General features: G+C 43.5%; 1 protein-coding gene across 1 annotated transcript in view; it reads right to left on the bottom strand.

The window, feature by feature from the left end:
* notch2 (notch receptor 2) overlaps positions 1 to 24,940 on the bottom strand; it is a 56,076-nt gene that overhangs the window by 17,068 nt on the left and 14,068 nt on the right. The window contains exons 2-11 of the mRNA XM_071345290.1: positions 17,063 to 17,144; positions 5,846 to 6,111; positions 5,214 to 5,555; positions 4,721 to 4,843; positions 4,304 to 4,537; positions 3,992 to 4,147; positions 3,657 to 3,842; positions 3,438 to 3,551; positions 3,226 to 3,339; positions 134 to 367 (exon numbers count right to left, since the gene is read on the bottom strand). Of these exons, the coding sequence (XP_071201391.1) occupies positions 134 to 367; positions 3,226 to 3,339; positions 3,438 to 3,551; positions 3,657 to 3,842; positions 3,992 to 4,147; positions 4,304 to 4,537; positions 4,721 to 4,843; positions 5,214 to 5,555; positions 5,846 to 6,111; positions 17,063 to 17,144 (1,851 nt within the window). The remainder of the gene's footprint in view (positions 1 to 133; positions 368 to 3,225; positions 3,340 to 3,437; positions 3,552 to 3,656; positions 3,843 to 3,991; positions 4,148 to 4,303; positions 4,538 to 4,720; positions 4,844 to 5,213; positions 5,556 to 5,845; positions 6,112 to 17,062; positions 17,145 to 24,940) is intronic.

The following is a 24,940-nucleotide window of genomic DNA, read 5'->3' as shown; positions in this document are numbered from 1 at the left end:
ACAGTGTATGTGAGTTTTTTTGTTTGCCCAAACATTCTGTTATTGCACTGGTTTCCCCTTATTACGAACGTTTTTGTAACCCAAAAACAAAGAAATACGAAAAATATTTCACCCATTCTTTCGCTGCGCTCACCTGAGGTGCCAGGCAGACAGTTGCACTGGTACTTGTTGACTAGGTCGATGCACCGTCCGCGGTTCTGGCAGGGGTTGCTGTGGCACTCCATGACCTGGATGTTACATATGGAGCCGGTGTAGCCCGGGTCGCAGTCACAGGAGAAGGTGGCGATGCCATCACGACACACACCATGGTGGCAGGGCTCCGGGTCACAGTCATCTATGTTCTCCTTACACAGTGGCCCATAGAAGCCTGGGGAGAGAAACCACACATTGAGTTACGGTTAAATATTCCCTGTGTTAAAGCTTTAGTTTAGACATCATGGTTTTAACATGCAAGAAATATATATACATATACAGTTGAAGTCGGAAGTTTACATACACTTAGGTTGGAGTCATTTAAACTCGTTTTTCAACCACTCCACATATTTCTTGTTAACAAACTATAGTTTTGTCAAGTCGGTTAGGACATCTACTTAGTGCATGACACAAGTCACTTTTCCAACAATTGTTTACAGAGAGATTATTTCACTTATAATTAACTGTATCACAATTCCAGTGGGTCAGACGTTTACATACACTAAGTTGACTGCGCCTTTAAACAGCTTGGAAAATTCCTGGCTTTAGAAGCTTCTGATAGGCTAATTGACACCATTTGAGTCAATTTGAGGTGTACCTGTGGATGTATTTCAAGGCCTACATTCAAACTTAGTGCCTCTTTGCTTGACATCAAGTGAAAATCAAAAAGAAATCAGCCAAGACCACAGAGAAAAAATTGTAGACCTCCACAAGTCTGGTTCATACTTGGGAGTAATTTCCAAACGCCTGAAGGTACCACGCTCATCTGTACAAACAATAGTACGCAAGTATAAACACCATGGGACTACGCAGCCGTCATACCGCTCAGAAAGGAGACGCTTTCTGTCTCCTAGAGATGAACGTACTTTGATGCGAAAAGTGAAAATCAATCCCAGAACAACAGCAAAGGACCTTGTAAAGATCCTGGAGGAAACAGGTAAAAAAGTATCTATATCCACAGTAAAACAAGTCCTATATCGACATAACCTGAAAGGCCGCTCAGCAAGGAAGAAGCCACTGCTCCAAAACCGCCATGGGGGTGGCAGCATCATGTTGTGGGGGTGCTTTGCTGCAGGAGGGACTGGTGCGCTTCACAAAATAGATGGCATCATGAGGGAGGAAAATGATGTGGATATATTGAAACAACATCTCAAAACATCAGTCAGGAAGTTAAAGCTTGGTCGCAAATGGGTCTTCCAAATGGACAATGACCCCAAGCATACTTCCAAAGTTGTGGCAAAATGGCTTAAGGACAAGAAAGTCAAGGTATCGGAGTGGCCATCACAAAGCCCTGACTTCAATCCTATAGAAAATTTGTGGGCAGAACTGAAAAAGTGTGTGCAAGCAAGGAGGCCTACAAGCCTGACTCAGTTACACCAACTCTGTCAGGAGGAATGGGCCAAAATTCACCCAACTTATTGTTGGAAGCTTGTGGAAGGCTACCCAAAACATTTGACCCAAGTTAAACAATTTAAAGGCAATGCTACCAAATACTAATTGAGTGTATGTAAACTTCTGACACACTGGGAATGTGATGAAAGAAATAAAAGCTGAAATAAATCATTCTCTCTACTATTATTGACATTTCACATTCTTACAATAAAGTGGTGATCCTAACTGACCTAAAACAGGGAATTTTTACTAGGATTAAATGTCAGGAATTGTGAAAAACTGAGTTCAAATGTATTCGGCTAAGGTGTATGTAAACTTCCAACTTCAACTGTATGCATGTGTGTGTGTATATACACACACACACAGTACCAGTCAAAAGCTTGGACACACCTACTCATTCAAGGGTTTTTCGACATTTTACTATTTTCTACATTGTAGAATAATAGTGAAGACATCAAAACTATGAAATAACACATATGGAATATTGTAGTAACCAAAAAAATAGTTAAACAAATCAAAATATATTTTATATTTGAGATTCTTCGAAGTAGCCACCCTTTGCCTTGATGACAGCTTTGCACATTCTTGGCATTCTCTCAACCAGCTTCATGAGGTAGTCACCCAGAGTGCATTTCAATTAACAGGTGTGCCTTGTTAAAAGTTCATTTGTGGAATTTCTTTCCTTCTTAATGCGTTTGAGCCATTCAGTTGTGTTCTGACAAGGTACGGGTGTCTCAACGTCAACAGTGAACAGGCGACTCCGGGATGCTGGCCTTCTAGGCAGAATTCCTAATTCCTAATCTTAATCTTTTCTTTTTATTGGCCAGTCTGAGATATGGCTTTTTGTTTGCAACTCTGCCTAGAAGGCCAGCATCCCGGAGTTGCCTCTTCACTGTTGACGTTGAGACTGGTGTTTTGCGGGTACTATTTAATGAAGCTGCCAGTTGAGAACTTCTGAGGCTTATTTTTCTCAAACTAGACACTCTAATGTACTTGTCCTCTTGCTCAGTTGTGCACTGGGGCCTCCCAATCCTCTTTCTATTCTGGTTACAGACAGTTTGCGCTGTTCGGTGAAGGGAGTAGTACACAGCATTGTATGAGATCTTCAGTTTTTTTGCAATTTCTCACATGGAATAGCCTTCATTTCTCAGAACAAGAATAGACTGACGAGTTTCAGAAGAAAGGTCTTTGTTTCTGGCCATTTTGAGCATGTAATCGAACCCACAAGTGCTGATGCTCCAGATACTCAACTAGTCTAAAGAAGGCCAGTTTTATTGCTTCTTTAAATCAGAACAGTATTCAGCTGTGCTAACATAATTGCAAAAGAGTTTTCTAATGATCAATTAGGCTTTTAAAATGATAAACTTGGATTAGCTAACACAACGTGCCATTGGAACACAGGAGTGATGGTTGCTGATAATGGGCCTCTGTATGCCTATGTAGATATTCCATTAAAAAATCTGCTGTTTCCTGCTACAAAAGTAATTTACAACATTAACAATGCCTACACTGTGTTTTTGATCAATTTGATATTATTTTAATGGACAAAAAATTAGCTTTTCTTTCAAAAACAAGGACATTTCTAAGTGACCCCAAACTTTTGAACATTAGTGTATACACACACACACACAAGGTTAGTACCTTCAGCACATTCACACTCGTATCCGTTGGGTCGGTCGATACACTTGGCCCCGTTGAGGCAGGGTGTGCTGGAACACTCGTCAATGTCGATCTGACACATCTCCCCACTGAATCCTAAAGGCCAGGGACGGAACTCAGCGTCAAATACTGTAGCTAGACACCTTCTGAAACACTATTGAGAAATGAATTTGATTAGAAAAAGGCAGACGAACCTAGAGGGCACTGGCAGATGTAGCGTTTGACTTGATCCAGACAGATCCCTTGGTTCAGACATGGAGAGCTAGCACACTCGTTGATGTCAATCTCACAGTGTGTTCCCTCAAATCCTGGAAACAGAGAGAATATTACACAACAGTACTGTGTGTGTGTGTGTGTGTGTGTGTGTGTGTGTGTGTGAGAAAGAGAGATAGGGAATCACTGATCACACTTACCTTCCATACAGATGCAGCTGTAGTCTCCTATGCGGTCCAGACAGGTGCCGTCGTTCTGGCAGGGGCTGGAGACACACTCATTGATGTCTGTCTCACAGCGCGGCCCACCATAACCTCTCGCACAGTTACATGTGAACGAGCCATCCGTGTTCACACACAATCCTCCATGCTCACAGGGGTTTGGACCTGAGGGGAAGCCTGAGAGGTTAGTTACACAGAACTATAAAGGAGTACAGAAAGTACCAAACAGAGAGGAAGGATAGTTCTTACAGAATAGTCTGTATAGTCTAATCACAAAACACTTTGGGTATCATGTGCTTTGATCTGTCCCTCACCAATGATGCACTCGTTGATGTCGTCATTGCAGGTGCTTCCCTTGTAGCCTGGGGCACAGTTGCAGTTGAACATGCCGTTGATGGGGTTGGTGTCGCACTGCGCCCCGTCCCGGCACGGGCTACTAATGCAGGCATCGTTCACGTGGCACAGCAAACCTGGCAGGGAATATTCAACGGTCACTTAACCTGTGTGTTTTCTGTGCTTATAGATTCCCCTTGGGGATTAATACACTATCTTTCTACTTATCCATTGATCAGTCTATATGAGACAGCTGTATATATCTACGCAGCAGACAGGCTGTTTGTCCCCACCTGTCTTTCCATAGGGGCAGACACAGAGGAAGGATGCCACACGGTCAATACAGGTGGAGCCCTTGGTGCAGGCAGCCGTAGCACAGTCATCTATGTTCTCAGAGCAGTCCAGGCCACTCCAGCCGTTGACACACACACAGGTGTAGCTGCCCTGGATGTTGCTGCAGGTCCCTCCGTTCTGACACGTGTTGGGCTGCAGGCGACACTCATCCACATCCTCAGTACAGGACTGACCTGTAGGGGGTTGGGGGAAGAGAGTTGGACACGTGAGACTAGAGTAGAAAAAAGTCCCCCATTTAGACACAGAGAGAAACCACAGACAGACACAGAAACACAGACACTGAACAAAATACAGAAACTGAAACAAAGAAGAAAAAAGACAAACAGAAAAAGATCATAGACTATCTTTATACTTACCAGTCCATTCCGGGGGACATTTGCAATTGTAGGTATTGACGCCATCCATGCAGGTCCCTCCATTTTGGCAGTGATGGTCGGGGCAGTCGTCAATGTTGTTGTCACAGTTAGTCCCATTGAAACCTGCGAGGAGAGTGTCAAAAATAGGAATGATACTTATTATTTCACCGCTATCAATCTGGCTGGCAACCTCTGTCATATCATGTATCAGTTATCATAGTGATAACAAGTTATATTGTAAACAGATAACATGGGCTATGGTTGACAGTGCTTGATTGTTTTGTCTATAAAGCTCTGCTGGGTACAGTAGGGTTTTAATACATGGTGAATAGTGTTACAGCGCCAGCAGGATTCTAGTGCTTGCACCTCAAACATTGATTGCAACAATATGCTGCATGCATACAGGCCTCATGAAGCCCTTCTCTCGTTCTTTTCTTTCTTTCTTTCCTTCCTTTCCTTATTTATTTCCTTTCCTTTCCTCGCTCTCTCTCACCTGGCAGGCAGTGGCACCAGTAGCTGGTCTCAGAAGTCTGGCGACACGTGCCCCCGTTGAGGCAGGGCGAGGGGGTGCAGGGGATGTAGGGGGTCTCACAGTGGCGGCCGGTGAACCCGGGGGCGCAGTTACATCTGTAGGAGCCGGGGGTGTTGACACACGCCCCTTGGTTCTGACACACCGGGGCGGAGGCAGCACACTCGTCAGTGTCGTTGAGACAGCGGGGACCCCAGTAGCCTGCAGGACAGGTACAGCTGAACTTGCCCCCGGACAGAGAGCTGCAGGTGCCTCCGTTAGCACAGGGTCCTGGTAGACAGGTGTCCACACGCTCACATCGTATGCCTGGATGCACAGGGAGAGAGAGAGAGAGATGAGTAGGCTAATATAAGGTTATATAACAGAAAAATAGAGGAAACAGAGCCTCATGTCCTTGTAACCTTGGTTACGTATCATGACCACAACATACAGTACAGAGTTCTGATCAATGCAAAGGCTAAGAACTGTCCTGAACACATGTACCAAACATATGACAAATAGTGGAAATAATGTATTGGGATTTGGACGAGTGAATTGCACAGCACTTGTCAGGAATGGACTGTACAGTAGTACTTTTGAGTCAGAGAGGAGCTGACCTGTCCATCCGTGAGCACACTGGCACTTGTACTTGTCGAGGGAGAGCAGGTTGCAGACTCCTCTGTTGGCACAAGGGTTGTTGGGATAGCAGGTGGAGTTCTGGGGAGTCTGACAGTGCTGCCCGGTGTAGCCCAGGGGACAGGAGCAGGTGGGGCTGCCCGGGATGCCCGACACAGCCACTGAGCAGTTCCCTCCATTCAGACAGTAACCAGGATGACACGGGTCTTTGTGATGGCAGTACTCACCCAGGAAGCCTTCGGCACACCTGTAGACAGAGGACAATAGGAGTTTTCTCAGTTAGCTACTACATTAAAGACAGCATATTATCAGCTATAGAAACCTACACAACAAACACTATACATCAAAGAGGAAGAGAAGCAGTAATAGTGGACAGTACATGTCATAGTGTGAGAATCTTTTGTTGGAGAGGGTGTGTGTGATTCATACAGGGAAAATATTATTTGGCCTAGTCATGTCAATTGGAGCTAAGACATTTGAAAAGGGTGGAAAGGGTGACAGCAAGGTCAAGTTTTTGAAATATCAAAAAGCAGAAGGATGTGACGAGGTGGTTTTACATGGAAGTTACCAAAGTGGCAAAAACTAAAAACAAGAACAATCGTATGTGGAGTTGGACAAACACTTGGAACCTGTGTGTGTGTGTGTGTGTGTGTGTGTGTGTGTGTGTGTGTGTGTGTGTGTGTGTGTGTGTGTGTGTGTGTGTGTGTGTGTGTGTGTGTGTGTGTGTGTGTGTGTGTCTGCTAGGTCACAAGACATAGGGAATACATTTCTCTTTTCTTCTCTCTCTGTAAAGTGATTTAACCACATGACGAACAGCACAGAGGGAATTACAATATTGCACAAGAGGAAAAATGAAAACCTGCACTCCACACCCGTTCTATCCCCTACCCCTGTCCCACCACCCCCTACTTTCACTTTCCGCTTCTCTCGGTCTGACATTTCCCTCTCAGTTTGACTCTTTCTATTTGGCAGTGTAATTTGTACTGTAGTCAGCTAGGCGTGTGTGTATTTAAGTCTGGTATTTTGTCTTGGTTGTCTCTGTATTTTCTTAAGTGCTATCTGCGGGTTGTGGTCAGAGACTGATGTTGAAGAATCATCAGTGGTCAGTCACCCTGCTGTAGACAGACACTGTCTCAGGGTCCTTTTGCTCCTCAGTGCTGCTGAGTGTGTGTGTTAGTGTCTGGCACCCTGCTCTAGACAGACACTGTCTCAGGGGCCTTTTGCTCCTCAGTGCTGCTGAGTGTGTGTGTTAGTGTCTGGCACCCTGCCGACACATTGTCGAGGGACTCTCAGCCATAGAGGGAACTGCTGCCTCACAGATACAGGCCACCACACCTACCTCCCTGAGGAGGCTCAGGTAACAGACGACAGGAACACAAACACAGCCTTTTCAGATCTCACCCCCCCATACACAGTTACCTTTTCAAACCGGTAATATTTTTTTTGGTTCGCAGATAATTGACGGACAAACATGCAGGAGCACAGTAAATGAGAATAATTTGAATCTTTTGAAATGGAGATGGGAATCTTTTTTAAATGGAGTCTCACGTACTATATTTATTCTGAACTAAACGCAGCTTGAAAATATTAGGTTGAGAGAGCATGGGAAACTCCGGCTGTCATGATTAATGACAGAGAGAAGCCCAGAATAGATCAATAGAAAGTGTGTAAGTGTTGTCTTCACCCAAGTATTCATCACACAGTCCGAGGGTTCACACACCTGTTTTAACACACTTGTTGTTTCACACACACAACCTCTAGAAAGACAAGGAAAACAGATCTTCAAAGAGCTGTGACACAGACTTCTTCACCTCACCTCTCTCCAATTGGACATGCTCCACAGGCATAGCTACTTCCCCAGAACTCCTACCCATCCCTCCATCTTGTCTCCTCCCTGTCTCAGCACTTCTCTCATTTACATTTACATTTAAGTCATTTAGCAGACGCTCTTATCCAGAGCGACTTACAAATTGGAAAGTTCATACATATTCATCCTGGTCCCCCCGTGGGGAATGAACCCACAACCCTGGCGTTGCAAGCGCCATGCTCTACCAACTGAGCCACACGGGACCACCTCTCCAGTTACACTATCCACACCATCGACAGGCTGTACTAAGAGGTATCGCAACAATACTAATGCCCTGGGAATTTACACTCCCCTCTACTCCATGACAACCTCTCAACCCTCTGAAAGAATGATGACACGGCCCCTGCTCCCCTGACATAGATCACATTAGCAGCCTGTCAAACAAAGCCGACCATGTCCACGTTAGTATTCATTTTATGTTTCAGCAGTAAGACCTATACTGTATGATTAAAGGGAACAATATGTTTTACTGTGTAGATGGCTATAAACTAATGTGCACTTATTTGAAAAATCTGTCTGAAATTCAACAGTGTTGAAAGAATTTTTTTTGAATTAAACCGGTGTTGCCAAAACGAAATGTCACAGCGTCAGCGATACATAGTTGTCCTTCAGGTTTTTGTGCTCTATTCAATATACACTGAACAAAAATATAAACGCAACATGTAAAGTGTTGATCCCATGTTTCATGAGTGACAATAAATGATCACAGAAATGTTCCATACAGACAAAAAAGCTTATTTCTCTAAAATGATGTGCACAAATGTGTTTACATCCCTGTTACTGAGCATTTCTCATTTGCCAAGATAATCCATCCACCTGACAGGTGTGGCATATCAAGACGTTGAGTAAGCAGAATGATCATTGCACAGGTGCACCTTATGCTGGGGACAATAAAAGGCTACTCTAAAATGTGCAGTTGTGTCCCACAACACAATCCCACAGATGTCTCAAGTTTTGAGGAAGTATGCAACTGGCATGCTGACTGCAGTAATGTCCACCAGAGCTGTTGCCAGATAATTGAATGTTCATTTCTCTACCATAAGCCGCCTACAACATAGTTGTAGAGAATTTGTCCGAACGTCCAACCGGCCTAACAACCGCAGACCACATGTATGGCGTTGTTGCTGATGATTTACTGATGTGAGACTGCCCCATGGTGGGGGTGGGTTATGGTATGGGCAGGCCTAAGCTACGGACAACGAACAAAATTGCATTTTATCGATGGCAATTTGAATGCACAGATACTATGACGAGATCCTGAGGCCCATTGTTGTGCCATTCATCCGCCGCCATCACCTCATGTTCCGGCATGATAATGCACAGCCCCATGTTACAAGGATCTGTACACAGTTCTTGCATGGCCAGCATACTCACCAAACGTGTCCCCAATTGAGCATGTTTGGGATGCTCTAGATTGATGTGTAAGACAGCGTGTTCCAGTTCCCGCCAATATCCAGCAATTGTGGGACAACATTTTACAGGCCACAAACAACAGCCTGATCAACTATGCGAAGGAGATGTGTCGCACTGCATGAGGCAAATGGTAGTCACACCAGATTTTATTTCAATTGAATGATTTCCTTATATCAACTGTAACTCTCTTTGAAATTGTTGCATGCTGCACATCAGTATAATATTGCCACTAACCAAATCAGTACCTACCCCTTGCAACAGAAGAGCAAGGCTGTGCATGACACACATCATTACTATTATGGGAGAGGACCTAAAATGACTTACACTAAGTGTACAAAACATTAGGAACACCTGCTCTTTCCATGACATAGACTGACCAGGTGAATCCAGGTGAAAGCCATGATCCCTTATTGATGTCACCTGTTAAATACACTTCAATCAGTGTAGATGAAGGGGAGGAGACTGGTTAAATAAGGATTTTTAAGCCTTAAGTCAATTGAGACATGGATTGCGTGTGTGCCATTGAGAGGGTAAATGGGCAAGACAAAATAATTAAGTGCCTTTGAATGGGGTATGGTAATACGTGCCAGGCACACAGTTGAGTGTATCAAGAACTGCAACACTGCTGGGTTTTTCCACACTCAACCGTTTACATCAAGAATTGTCCACCACCCAAAGGACATCCAATCAACTTGACACAACTGTGGGAAGCATTAGAGTCAACACGGGCCAGCATCCCTGTGGAACGCTTTCAACACCTTGTAGAGTTTATGCCTGTCGAATTGAGGCTGTTCTGAGTGCAAAAGGGGTGGGACTCAATATTAGGAAGGTGTTTCCTAATATTTGATATACTCAGTGTATATAATACGACAAAACATGTTGGCCTGTGGAGTCTGTTCACTGAAATGTTGAACAAATAAAACATGTTGAACTTGAACAAAAAAAGAACTAGTATAAATCAGTCAAATACATCCAGACTGCTCCTCACCACATAGCTAGACTGTAGTCAGCTCTACTTTCAGGAATAACCCAGAGGTTCTGCAGCCAAACTCATCTATAGGATTCTTTGTTATCCTGAATGTGGGATTTTTCTTTCCCTCCCTGTTTCCTTCTCTCAGTTAAGTTCCCTGCAGCTTTCCTCTCTCTTCTCGTGGTGTCAGGTTTCTACAGCTGGTTCACATTAGAGGCCCCCGTCCAGTCCCTGCACCCCCTCTCCCTCTACCTCTGGCTCTCCGATGGCTGACCTCTCCCGGTCCTGTCCACTGGGGCGTGGGTGAGGGCTGAGGGGAGGATTTCGCCTCTCTAACTCTCTCATTTATCCCCGCCCGCTCACTAATGCCTAATAGCTCTGTCATGCCCTCCTCCTCTCCTCTCTCCCTCTGGCCATCACACACTGACTGGGCTGCACAAACAGAGTTCCTGTTCACATTTCACACTCGCCTCATTCGCTTTGGCTGGTTGGACTGGAGCGTAGGTGGACTCTCTGGTGCAAGTATGTAGTATATATTCTACAGTAGAAAGTAACAATTCAAAACCAAAAATGATGGTGTAGGTTGAAAATATTGGGAGATGTGTGCCTCTTTTTAGAAGATCTAGGCCAGGGGTGTCAAACTCATTTTTCCCCAGGGGGCACATTCGGTATTCAATGAGGTCTGGAGGTCCACACTGAAAATGTGCTATATTTCCAAGCTGTACATTTTTTTTATCACAGAATCATCCTTGGGGGACTGTGTGTTTAACACACCTGATCTAGGCTATAGGACACTCCATGGGCATAATAGAAAATGTATTGCTTTTCTTTCTTGGCTTCTTTACAATAAAACTCTCCCATTCCTTTTTGCTCACTGCATTCTATGCTCTTTACTCAGAAGACATGTCAGAGTGGTATTTTTGGAAGCAAACACTCGGTCTCGTTCAGCTTCAGCTTTAACCTATTTTCATAAAGAGAAGAAAGAAAGGCTGCAAAAACAACACGAGTGATGGGGGGGAAAGGGGGAGGGGTGCGAATGGAAAGTAATTAATAGAGAGAGAAAAAGGGTGGATTGCGGGGAGACGGGAGAGGGAATGAAAGGCGGAAGAGAGGAGAGAAAGAGACTGTTGGAGGGTGGAGTCCAATGTTGGGCTGTGTGGTAAAATAGCAAACTGTATTTAAAAGCACTCCAAAAGAATCAAGATCTGACAGACAGAAGGAGGAATCCATTTTGAGTCTGTATGCTCCATCTGCTTTCCTCTGTTGTGTGGTGTCATTTAGTTATTAAGGTCTAGGAGGCCTACATATTTCATTGAGGTCATACAACCACTGGGCCTTTGAAAAGGCTCTCATTTTAAACTTCACGTGGTTAGCCCAGCTTAACTGTACTGGCTTCAGAGATGGGACATTAGACCACAGTGGGATGGCTTCAGAGTGGCTTCACCTCTTCATTATTGTCATTATCACCACAGATCTTTGTCACAGAGTTCCACTTGTCACTGCAGTGTCTTGTGGGTTTAGAATCTGGTTGTTATATTCCCCACTATTCTGTAAGGCTTCCTCCCTTTGAGGGTGAGAGTGGGTGTGTGAAGAGTGTGTGGACATGTGGGAGGTGTGCATGTGTGTGTGTGTGTGTGTGTGTGTGTGGCAGGAACAAACACACACCCTCAAAAGGGACAGTCCTTCTTGGCTAGCGGGCCATGTTGACAAGAGTTGGCAATGATGAATGGTCTCGTCTCCACCCCGTCCTGAACCTTCCCATAGACCATACACACAGCCCCCAGTCATACCCCTCCCTAACATCCACCAACACCCCCGCCGGCGGACCTCTTCCTGGCCCTATGTGCCAGCCACACGTCAGCTCGTTCCCTGCTTGACTGTCCCAGTGCCAGGCCAGCCACTCCCTAGTCTCAAGGTGCCCTTGGGCCTGGCTTTAGCCTCTTATCTGTGTGGTTCCACACTATCAATGCATCTAGTTGAGCTGTGGTGGTAAGAGGACTGTGATGACTCGAGAGTATGAAGAGAAAAATCAACGCCTTGGGTTTGTTTCTTCAAAATCACAGGATTTTATTGACTTAGGTTTTGGTCATGTGTTTGCCTGGCCACTCAGTGTGTGTGTGTGTGTGTGTGTTATCAGCTACTGCGGCTCTGTGCTTGCTAGTCTGCTGGAGTGGAGTAGAGGTATGGAGTAGAGTGCAGTGAAAGGAGTGAGGAAGTGACTGAGCTAAAGCAGTGCTCCGCCACTCTGCTCTCCCTCCTTACTGCTAGAGTTTCTGGTTCTTTCCTGTTTCACCTGAGGCTGTGTGATGCTCCATTGGGATAGGAAATCACATCATGGCTCTCTGCAGGGAAAGCCTAGGATGAAAGAGGACTGACAGACATGTAGAAAGGGGGTAAGGTTAAGTCAGTGGGACAAAGACAAGGGGTAACAGAGTGATTGAGGGACTGAGACACAAAAAGTAGGGTGGAAGGGTTAAATGAAAAGAAAGGGAGGAGATGGTGGGAATAATGAAAAGAGAGATACATTCAGGAAGAGAGAGCAAAGGATTAAGAAGCCAGGTAAGTTGTGTCCAGAGGCATCTAGCCCGGCAGACTGAGAGATGACTGACAGACATAGTGATGAGTGAGGGGCAGTGACAGGGTAATTTCTCCCCACCGCTCATCAGCGACGAGTCTGCTCTGAGATACTCTCCTCAAATTACTGCTAAAGAGACATCCTCCTTTCTTTACTCTCTCTTTCTTCCTCCCTCTGCCCCAAGGCAAATTCTACTTGTCAGGTCAAACAAACTACACACTAAACTCTCTAGCCAGAAAAGAACGGGAGAGCAAGAGAGCGAGAGGAGAAATAATCAGTTTGCACCATGGCACTGCAGTAGACAAAGGGATTTTGTTCAGCAAAGAAAAAAAGTTTGGATGCCATCACTCTCGCCCTAGGGTTGCTGTGCTCAGGTACTAGGCTCTAGTATCTTGTGAATGTTCCTAAAAACAGGAACATCATCCAACGGCCATTCTCTTTGGGCCTTATTGGTCTAGCGTAGCTTATGTTTTCTAAATGTTAAGATCAACACTGTGCTGTGACATATAGGTACACTTGGGCCCAGGCTCAACGGACAGGCGACACACAAAACACACAGCGGTGACACACGCCTCTTTCACACACCCTGGCTGAAGGTTTGTAGTCCCACCGGTCCAACAGCTGAAACACACCCTGCTCTGCCAATCAACCAGCCAGCCTCTCCCTCCCAGACTCTGCCTGCCAGCCAGCCCCTCCCTCCCAGACTCTGCTCTGCCAGCCAGCCAGCCCCTCCCTCACAGACTCTGCTCTGCCAGCCAGCCAGCCTCTCCCTCCAGACTCATCTCTCTCATACGTTCCCAGTAAGCAAAAAGATAGACAGAGAGGAATGCTTGGGTGTCACCTCAATGAAAAAGCATTACTAAGCATCAGCTGAATGTGTCCCTATCTCCTTATCTGTATCCTCCTGTTCCCTTCTCTGTATCCTCCTGTATCCTCCTGTTCCCTTCTCTGTATCCTCCTGTTCCATTTGCACAAAAGCCAACGGCTAGCCATCAATCGTCTTCAAGCACATTTCAGCCTGCCTCCCTCGTCCCCTGCCGGTGTCCGGCCTTGTCCAAAAGACAGCATGTCAACACAACAGTAGTCATCATAATTATCGCTCTCACCCCTGGGCTGCTCTACAGTCCATAATTACACATGTCTTGAGGGGGAATGGAAGGTCGCTGTTTATTTTTCACTGCTTGCTTTTTAATATGTTGGAAGTCTAATAAATACATAATGGGATTTTCACACAATGACTCTTTTGAGGTCGGCCGGCGGGAAGGAGCCGTGACTGTGTGACGACGGCACATAGACTGATTGGTTAATCAGTCTAACAGTTGCCCTGCTCTCGGTCACCTGACTGGCCTTGGACTGAAAGACTCCTCTCTTCAGGAGGTGCAGACCGCTGCCAGGCCCCTCAGCCTTCACATACTCAACTCTGCTGCTACCGTTATCATCATAGACATTCAATATGGGACAAAGGAGTACATTTATATTTTTAGATAATAGAGAAGAGGGACAAACTCGAATGTTGAAACTTCCCTCTGGGGCAGTCAATGCCAGTTACTCAATAGTCACCCTTAAAACCAGTGTGTTTGACTCAAGTTCAGTGTTATTTTCCTTCGTTTCCCTTATATCCTCCTAGTCGTTCTCATTACAACCACTGATGGTAAAAAGCTACACCAAGGTCAGTGTCATGTTCTAGACCAGGGGAGGACACACAATGAACTCCCTGCACCTGTAGAGTAACATACACTATATATACACAAGTATGTGGACACCAGTTCAAATTAGTGGATTCGGCTATTTCAGCCACACCCGTTGCTGACACGTGTATAAAATCGAGCACACAGCCATAGACAAACAATGAAAGTAGAATGGCCTTCAACGTGGCATCGTCATAGAATGCCACCTTTCCAAAAAGTCAGTTGGTCAGATGTCTGCCCTGCTGGAGCTGCCCCGGTCAACTGTAACTGCTGTTATTGTGAAGTGGAAATGTCTAGGAGCAACAATGGCTCAGCCGCAACGTGTTAGGCCACACATGCTCACAGTAAGAGACCGGCGAGTACTGAAATGTGTAGCTCGTAAAAATCATCTGTCCTCGGTTGCAACACTCACTACCGAGTTCCAAACTGTCTCTGGAAGCAACGTCAGCACAAGAACTGTTCGTCGGGAGCTTCATGAAATGGATTTCAATGGCCGAGCAGCCGCATACCCAAGCCTAAGATCACCGCACGCAATGCCAAGCGTCGGCTGAAGTGGTGTAAAGCTCGCCGCCATTGCACTCTGGAGCAGTGGAAACGCGTTCTCTGGAGTGATGAATCACTCTTCACAATCTGGCAGTCCGACCGACAAATCTGGGTTTGACAGATGCCAAAAGAACGCAACCTGCCCCAATGCATAGCACCAACTGTAAAGTTTGGTGGCGGAGGAATAATGATCTGAGGATGTTTTTCATGGTTTTGGCCAAGCCCCTTAGTTCCAGTGAAGGGAAATCTTAACACTCCAGCATACAATTACATTCTAGACGATTCTGTGATTCCAACTTTGTCGCATCAGTTTGGGGGAAGGCCCTTTAATGTTTCAGTATGACAATGCCCCCGTGCACAATGCGAGGTCCATACAGAAATTGTTTGTCGAGATCGGTGTGGAAGAACTTGACTGTCCTGCACAGAGATCTGACCTCAAGCCCATCGAAGTCCCCGCAACAATGTTCCAACATCGAGTGGAAAGCCTTCCCAGAAGAGTGGATGCTGTTCCCGCAGCAAAGGGGGGGACCAACTCCATATTAATGCCCATGATTTTGGAATGAGATGTTTGACGAGCAGGTATCCACATTCTTTTGGTCATGTAGTGTATTTGCAAACATTGATTATAGCCTAGATGTTTTCTATTTATTTTGAAAAAAAAAAAAACCTTTCATATCCCACAGGTTTGGGAACAGAAACAGAGTGTGATTCACATACCATTAAATGAAACATAATAGGCTTATGACCCAGCTGTGTGCTTCCATAATTGGTGATCAGATTGGGAGTATCTGTTATTTCTCTGCTAAGGTCATAATTACAAGCACTTTCAAAGGAATTAGGCTTAGGCCTATGCCATGACAAACCTAAATAACTACAGACCTTTAAAGATCAAGGCAATTCCATGGTAACAGAGTGACAGACTCAGATTTTTCACTGTAAAATGTATGTAAAATAAAAACCAATGATTGCAAAGTTTAAGTTGTATGGTTTGTTTATGCAAAAGGTCTACTTAACAATTTCCAATGAAAATTAGGTAGCACTGTACTTGACATCCAGCCACCTAACACGTTATGACACAGTCAATACAATGTCATTATGTCATAACAGCTGACATAACCTGTCATAATATGGTCATAACACTGTCACAAAATATATTTAGACCTGCATTATTTTATGGCTGGTTATGACACCTACATAAGAGTGTCAAAACTCACAAAACCTACCACACAAGGCAAAACATTCCATTACACCATAACCTACTTGTCAACAGTATGTTTATGTTATATACTGAAATGTACCATATTAAATTACCATTGTAATTGCGCACACATTGATGTCAGACATGCACCTACCCTAATGCACATTTCAGGAGCAGGACAAGACACCCTCTTTTTGACTGATGATTGACGTAAGGACATGTACATGATAGGCCTATCTGGCTTATATGATTATGCTGGTCATAATGCTTATTGACAGTGTCATAAAGTGTATTTTCTTAGTCCAAGTAAAGTGACACAGGATGGTCATAATGATGGAGTTGGTGTCATACAAAGCCACGCAGTTGTGAGTGAACATGGAGTACTGCAGAGGGCTGAGGACACACCCCTGAGGGGCCCCTGTGTTAAGAGAAGAACTTGAAGAACAGTGCAGATGCAAGGTTTGGTAACAGAATGACTGTTAGTGCTGTTCGTGCCGGTATTCTATTATCAAACTTTGCATCTGCACTGTTCTTCAAGTAAATGTGTTTTTGTAAAATTTTATGTGGAAAGTGTTTAACTTTGCAATCATTGGTTTCTGTTTCACATACATTTTAAAGTGAAAAGTCAGTCTCAGTGTCACTCTGTTAATGTGGAATTCCCCAACATTAAAAAGCAATACCCTATCTGGATTTAGACAGTGAATGATAGTGTTACCAATGAATACAGTGGCAGAGTCTTTATTAATTTGGCAACAACAACTTGGGAGATCCCCCGAGATCTCTTTGGAGGTATAAGTATATATGTTGGTGGTGCTCTCAGTATTGGTATTAGTCAGTGTTCCCTGTGCCTGTGGAAAGTTGGGGTTTGATGTATCCCTTGGGTTGGGTTAGTCCTGGACTCAACAATCAGCTGAGGGGTTCCTCCTCAGCCAAGCCAGTCTTACCTGCAGTACCCTGTCCCGTTGGTGAAGGTGGCACACGTAGCATTGTTCACACACGGCTTAACAGCATCCAGACACTGAAGAGCTGTAACAGACAGGAATACAACACATCAGTCAAGAATAGGGTTTAATGGTTGGAACTGGGTTACCAAAATTTACTGGGATTTTCCATCCAAACCCACTCCCCTTCCCGGGATAAATAATTGCGAAAAAACTGTATATTATAATACATTATTTCTATGAACAGCATGACGTGAAATGGAAATGATATGCAATCAATGTCTAAATCGGTCTTCATTCGGCATTCTCTGCTCTCAGCATAATCAATAATCAACACAAGGTGTGTGTGTGTGTACGTTGTTGTAGTTTACCGTATTTACTTACACAAAGTCGCCCTTAATTCAAAGTGCACCCATTGTTTACGGTGAAACTGTACAAGCAACCTTTAATTGCAGTTCATGTGGTAACAAAAGTAGGCTAAAACAAATTGTAATTTTTCACTAGACTGTAATAACTTCATAATATTTGACCAATCGGCCAACAGTGCTTCATAGGCCTGTTAAAACTAGGCAACATCAACAATGACAAAATTTGCAGGTATTATATGCTTTTAAATAGCATATGCACTTTGAACAGGAATATCAGGAAGCCCGGTAATTTCTTGCAATTTTCTTGGGAAGGAAAATGTGTAGAACACGCAACATGATAAATAATGTTATTGATCTTTTTCTATAGGCCTTCCAATATCTGTTTATTCAGAACTCTCTTGAAAACATACACTATATATACAAAAGTATGTGGACATCCCTTCAAATTAGTGAATTCGGCAATTTCAGCCACACCCGTTGCTGACAGGTGTATAAAATCGAGCACACAGCAATGCAATAGCCATAGACAAAAATTGGCAGTCAAATGGTCTTACTGAAGAGCTCAGTGACTTTCAACGTGGCACCGTCTTAGGATGCCACCTTTCCAACAAGTCATTTCGTCAAATTTCTGCCCTGCTAGAGCTGCCCCGGTCAACTGTAAGTGCTGTTATTGTAAAGTGGAAACGTCTAGGAGCAACAATGGCTCAGCTGCGAAGTGGTAGGCCACACAAGCTCACAGAATGGGACACGTCTGTCCTCGGTTTGCAACGCTGACTACCGAGTTCCAAACTGCCTCTGGAAGCAACGTCAGCACAAGAACTGTTCGTCGAGATCTTCCTGAAATGGTTTTCCATGGCCAAGCAGCATAGGCAACTATGCTGTAAAGTTTGAAGGAAGAGGAATAATGGTCTGGGGCTGTTTTTCATGGTTCGGGCTAGGCCCCTTAGTTCCAGAGGGAAATCTTAACGCTACAGCATACGACGACATTCTAGACGATTCTGTGCTTCCAACTTTGTGGCAACAGTTTGGGGAAGGCCCTTGGTGCACAGAAGCATTGACATGCTTAAACAGGAAAGCGAGGTCCATACAGAAATGGTTTGTCGAGATCGGGGTGGAAGAACTTGACAGGCCTGCACAGAGCCCTGACCTCAACCCCATCGAACACCTTTGGAATGAATTGGAACGCCAACTGTGAGCCAGGCCTACTCGCCCAACATCAGTGCCCAATCTCACTAATGCTCTTATGGCTGAATGGAAGCAAGTCAACACAGCAATGTTCCAACATCTAGTAGAATGTCTTACCAAACGAGTGGAGGCTGTTAAAACAGCAAAAGGGAGGACCAACTCCATATTAATGGCCAGGATTTTGGAATGAGATGTTCGACAAGCAGGTGTCCACATACTTTTAATCATGTAGTGTAGATCTAATTATTCTCATATATATTTCAACAGTCTTATGCCAATCAAACTCATGTATAACTCACCAGTACTGCAAAACCCATCCCCAGGGGATCATAGCAACATAGGAAACTACTAGAGCCAGATAGCTCAGCGAGTGAACGAACATGCAGCAGACAGAGACATCAGTGACCACAAAGCTCATCTATCTGGCTGCCAATCAGACACTCAGGCCCAAACACATCCTCTATCGTGTGGTGAGGATTCAACCAGAGATGAAACTCAAGTGGTCCTGATGAATACCAGGTGGTGGCACATGCCAAATAGAATGATGATGTTAGTTGCCAATATCAATTTTCAAATTTAATATGAGGGCTGATAGTGTTGATTAAACTCAAGGTATGAAAAAAGCTGACAGCATTTCAGATCACCATGTATCTACAATTCTAAAAGTGTGGATTTTCAACAGGAAGGAACAGATCATACATTAGTGAAAATCTTTAGCTGCTAGAAAGACAACGTTAAAAAATAAAAAGTGTAAGCCTTTTTCATTGATGCCTACTTTAGTGTGGTCTAAGTATTTCCCTGGGGTTCACTGCCATAATCAACCAGTGGGTGAGTCACTGCCAAAACCCAGGGGGGGCTCTTTCCAGGAAGAAAGAGGGCAGGTCAGACGACTTCACAGCAACGCCAACCCTCGTGTGACAGGACAGTCATCACAGCACAGGAAGTGTGCTCAGCGTTAACACTACTTCCTGTGAGACGACTGTCACATATTGTATGCATACCATTCTGAAAGGAATTACACGACGCAGGCTCACATACAAATCCAAAGCTACTACCAATTTAAAGGAAAAGCCGAGATCTTTGTCAAAAATATTTTAAACAACTGAGTGATGGTTGGAGGACAAAGAAGGGAATCAGACTGAGGTCCAAGAATCAATAGATATTAACTAATAATCACTGAGTTTCTATGAACAACTGTGATCAACACAACCACACTAGGGCAATTCCACAAAAACGTAATTGCACTGTGTCACGCCCTGACCTTAGAAAGCCTTTTTATTTCTCTATTTGGTTAGATCTGGGTGTGATTTGGGTGGGCATTCTAGTTTGTCTATTTCTTTGTTGGCCGGGTATGGTTCCCAATCAGAGGCAGCTGTCTATCGTTGTCTCTGATTGGGGATCATACTTAGGCAGCCCTTTTTCCCACCTTCAGTTGTGGGATCTTGTTTGTGTGTAGTTGCTTTCTGCACTGCATATAGCTTTACGTTCGTTTTCTTATTTTGTTGTTTCTCGGTATCATTTTGAATAAAGAAAAAAATGTACGCCTACCACGCTGCACCTTGGTCTCATTCTAACGATGAGCGTAACACACTGACTCACAGATTTTTCACTTAAAATGTATGCCAAAGAAAAAACACTGATTTCAAAGTTTAACAAACCAACTCTATGCTCAAGGACTACTTTTATCAATTTACACTGAACATTTTACATAAAACACATTTACTGGAAGAAATGTGCAAGACACAAAGTTTGATAACAGGATGTCGGTAAAATCTCCCTCCGTTTTTTTGTGCCCACGTTTTCCAAAAACTCTTAAATATCTGCTCTGAATTAAGATTCAACAATGTCTGTAGAAAAAATGGCGTGTCAGGTATGACACATTAAATTTGTAAAAAAACTATTTTGGTTATTGAACTACAGTAAGTGAAGTGGATTTACACCCAGTAACGGAATTGCAGTAACGGAATTTCATCATGGGTCCCTGATCTGTATTACATATAAATGCATAATTATGAATGAATCTCTTCATGGTGATGTATCCTGAATAGGTACACAAAAGTTATAGATATGTGATATCCTTCTTTGCATATTTGGGTATTATTCTACACACTAGTTGAGTATCTGGAGCATCAGCACTTGTGGGTTGGATTACATGCTCAAAATGGCCAGAAACAAAGACCTTTCTTCTGAAACCTGTCAGTCTATTATTGTTCTGAGAAATGAAGGCTATTCCATGCGAGAAATTGCCAAGAAACTGAAGATCTCGTACAACGCTGTGTAATATTCCTATACAGAACTGGGCAAACTGGCTCTAAACAGATTACAAAGTTTCCGAAAAAAGTTATTTGTTTCTGGCCATTTTGAGCCTGTAACTGAACCCACAAATGCTGATGCTCCAGATACTCAACTAGTCTAAAGAAGGCCAGTTTTATTATTTCTTTAATCAGAACAACAGTTTTCAGCTGTGCTAACAAAATTGCAAAAGGGTTTTCTAATGATCAATTAGCCTTTTAAAATAATAAACTTGGATTAGCTAACACAACGTGCCATTGGAACACATGAGTGATGGTTGCTGATAATGGGCCTCTGTATGCCTATGTAGATATTCCATAAATCAGCCGTTAAAATATTTACAACATTAACCATGTCTATACTGTATTTCTGATCAATTTGATGTTATTTCAATGGACAAGAAATTTGCATTTTTTTCAAAAACAAGGACATTTCTAAGTGACCCCAAACTTTTGAACGGTAGTGTAACCTGAAGAAAAATATCAACCCAACATGTAAAGTGTTGGTCCCATGTTTCATGAAATGAAATAAAAGATCCCAGAAATGTCCGATATGCACAAAAAGCTTATTTCTCACAAATTTGTTTACATCCCAAATTTGTTTACATCCCTGTTAGTGAGCATTTCTCCTTTGCCAAGATAATCCACCCCTGTCTGACAGGTGTGGCATATCAAGAAGCTGATTAAACAGCATAATCATTACACAGGTGCAATTGGCATGCTGACTTCAGGAATGTCCACCAGAGCTGTAGCCAGATAATTGAATGTTAATTTCTTTACCATAAGCTGCCTTCAACGTTGTTTTAGAGAATTTGGCAGTACGTCCAACCTGCCTCACAACCGCAGACCACGTTTAACCACGCTAGCCCAGGAACTCCATACCCGGCTTCTTCACAAGCGGGATCATCTGAGACCAGCCATCCGGATAGCTGATGAAACTGTCGGTTTGCACAACCAAAGAATTTCTGCACAAACTGTCAGAAACCGTCTCGGGGAAGGCCATCTGCGTGCTAGTCGTCCTCACCAGAGTCTTGACCTGACTGCAGTTCGGTGTCGTAACCGGTTTCAACTGTACCAGGCAAATAGCAGACAGCGTGTATGGCGTTGTGTGGGCAAGCGGTTTGCCCTATGTCAACATTGTGAACAGAGTGCCCCATGGAGGCAGTGGCGTTACGGTATGGGCAGGCATAAGCTACGGACACAATTTTATTTTATAGGTGGCAATTTGAATGCACAGAGACACCGTAATGAGATCCTGAGGACCATTGTTGTGCTATTCATCCACCGCCATCACCTCATGTTTCAGCATGATAATGCACAGACCTGTCGCAAGGATGTGTACACAATTCCTGTAAGCTGAAAATGTCACAGTTCTTCCATGACCTGTATACTCACCATACGTAACCCCCATTGAGCATGTTTGGGATGCTCTGGATCAACGTGTACGACAGCGTGTTCCAGTTCCCGCCAATATCCAGCAACTTCACACAGTCATTGAAGAGGAGTGGGAAACCATTCCACAGGCCACAATCAACAGCCTGATCACCTCAATGTGAAGGAGATGTGTTGCACTGAATGAGGCAAATGGTGGTCACCAGATACTGACTAGTTTTCTGATCCACACCCCTTCCTTTTTTTAAGGTATCTGTGACCAAAAGATGCATATCTGTATTCTCAGTCATGTGAAATCCATAGATTAGGGCCTAATGAATATATTTCAATTGACTGATTTCCTTATATGAACTGTACCTCAGGAGAATCTTTGAAATTGTTGCATGTTACGTTTATATTTTTGTTCATTGTAGTATGCCTATAACCCAATGCACTGGTTTTTAAATGGAAAATGGTTTATTTAGGTCCACATGAGCAAATTAAAAAATTGCGCTTTATCGCGATTAACTAATGCCATTAACTAGATTCATTATTTAATCATTTGACAGCCCTAGTCCTTTTACATGGAAATGACCACTACCATTTTGGGCAACTGAATGAGCATGGAACACCTGAGGCAAAAACACACACTCATCAGCTGACATATCAGACCAGATACTGCTGTACTGCATACAACTATGCTGTGATATCATGTGTGACTTTGCATTTTAACTGACCATGAAAATAATACACCTACTATTCATGCTACTTAGACACGAAGACATTACAGATCACACTGAGGTCACTCTCTGTCTGGATCCTTCACTTTTGTCCCCATGTGACTGATGATTCAAGGCTGATTCTACATGTGCATTAACCACATAGGCATAAAGAGGCTATTATCAATGGGATATTTGCAAGAAAATGCATATCAAAACATTTCTAAAATGATATGCTAGGCCTATTAGCCTTCTTGTGACAGAAACACACTTGGAAGCGCTACAGGCAGACATACTTTTCCTGTCCCGTCTCATTTGTGGTCATTGTGGTTAAAAAAGAGGGGCCAAAAATATGCACATGATTGAACAGTGAAATTCGTGTCTGGGGCTTCACTCTACAGACACTGGCTCATTAATAGGAAATTCTTCAGTTGATCCAAAATTCATAACTTTTTAGACACGAAGGAGAGAAATAGACAGAAAGCAGGAAGTATAATATAAAGGGGTAAAGAAACAGAAAGCAAAAAGACAAGAGAAAAACAGAACTGAGTAGGAGGACAGAAAAAAATAGCAAAGTATAGCGACAAGAAAGAGTGCTAAAAAGAGCAACAAGAAGGAGAGAGTGAACGAGTTAGCAGCTGTGATCTTTCCCCTGACTGGTTTGACAAGCTCCACATACAGTACATGCCGTCACAATGCCAGGCCAGTGTTTCCCCTATATTAATTTAGCAGTGGTCGGTAAAACGTTTTCAGCGTAAACTTAAATTACTAAAACCAGATATAAAGTATGTATGTAGAAAAGATAATGGAGTTATATATTTTTAAATAACATCTTTGAGAACTAACAATCACAAAATTAAAACTAGACCATTAGGGAGAATCTAAAATTTAAAAAATGGCATGGCATGGGGCCCCCATTGATTTTGTTATAATGCTTGAGTCACTCAGATAGCATAAGAACACTGCATAAGCCATGCCAAAATGTGTAGAATTGCAGGAAACTAGCTTTAAAACGGGTGTTTGCAGAGTGCACAACCTATGCTACACTTGTGAAAAACAAGTTTTGGTTTATTTCATTACATTTATGAGTTTTGTCAATTTAGTCAGTCTTTTGTTAGGAGCGCCCCTGTCAATGTTGAGTAAGGACGCACACGCATAGAAGTAGGCACACGCATAGAAGTAGGCCTATAGGCTACCTGGCCTGCACACAAATGTAGGCATATAAATGTGCCCATTTGGGAAACTGATAGTATTTCTGATTGGCTTAACGCACCTCCACTAATGACCTGTGGAGCTTCTCAAAGTAATGTTTTCTTCACGTCAAACATCAAGCAAACAAAGTCTGTTTTTACACCCATTGAGAACGACAATGCTTTGTTCCTCAATGTATTTGAAAAATCTTTCTAGCTCTCTCCCTTTCGATAACCACTCAAATGTCATGCTCTGATCCAGTGGAAACGTCATAAAATAGGCCTACCTGATCAAATCAAAATGTATTTGTCACATGCTCCGAATACAAAAGGTGTAGATCTTACAGTGAAATTCTTACTTACAAGCCATTAACCAACAACGCGGTTTTAAGAAAAATAAGTGTTGGGTAAAAAAATAACAAATAATTAAAGAGTAGCAGTAAAATAACAGTAGCGAGGCTATATACAGGGGATACTGGTACAGAGTCAATGTGCAGGGGCACAAGTTAGTCAAGGTAATTGAGGTAACATGTACATGTAGGTAGAGTTAAAGTTGGATAATAACCAGAGAGTAGCAGCAGTGTAGGGGGGGGGGGGGGGCGACGACATCATTGATCATTGAGATCATCATTGTATATGTATACAGAGAAAAGAGTCGGCCGAGAATTGAACCCTGTGGCACCCCCATAGAGACTGCCAGAGGTCAGGACAACAGGCCCTCCGATTTGACACACTGAACTCTATCTGAGAAGTAGTT

This window comes from Salvelinus alpinus, chromosome 16 (genome assembly GCF_045679555.1).
Source record: "Salvelinus alpinus chromosome 16, SLU_Salpinus.1, whole genome shotgun sequence".
NCBI lineage: Eukaryota > Metazoa > Chordata > Actinopteri > Salmoniformes > Salmonidae > Salvelinus > Salvelinus alpinus.
The sequence above is the reverse complement of the archived record's forward strand: the minus strand, read 5'-3'. Positions and strand labels throughout refer to the sequence as shown.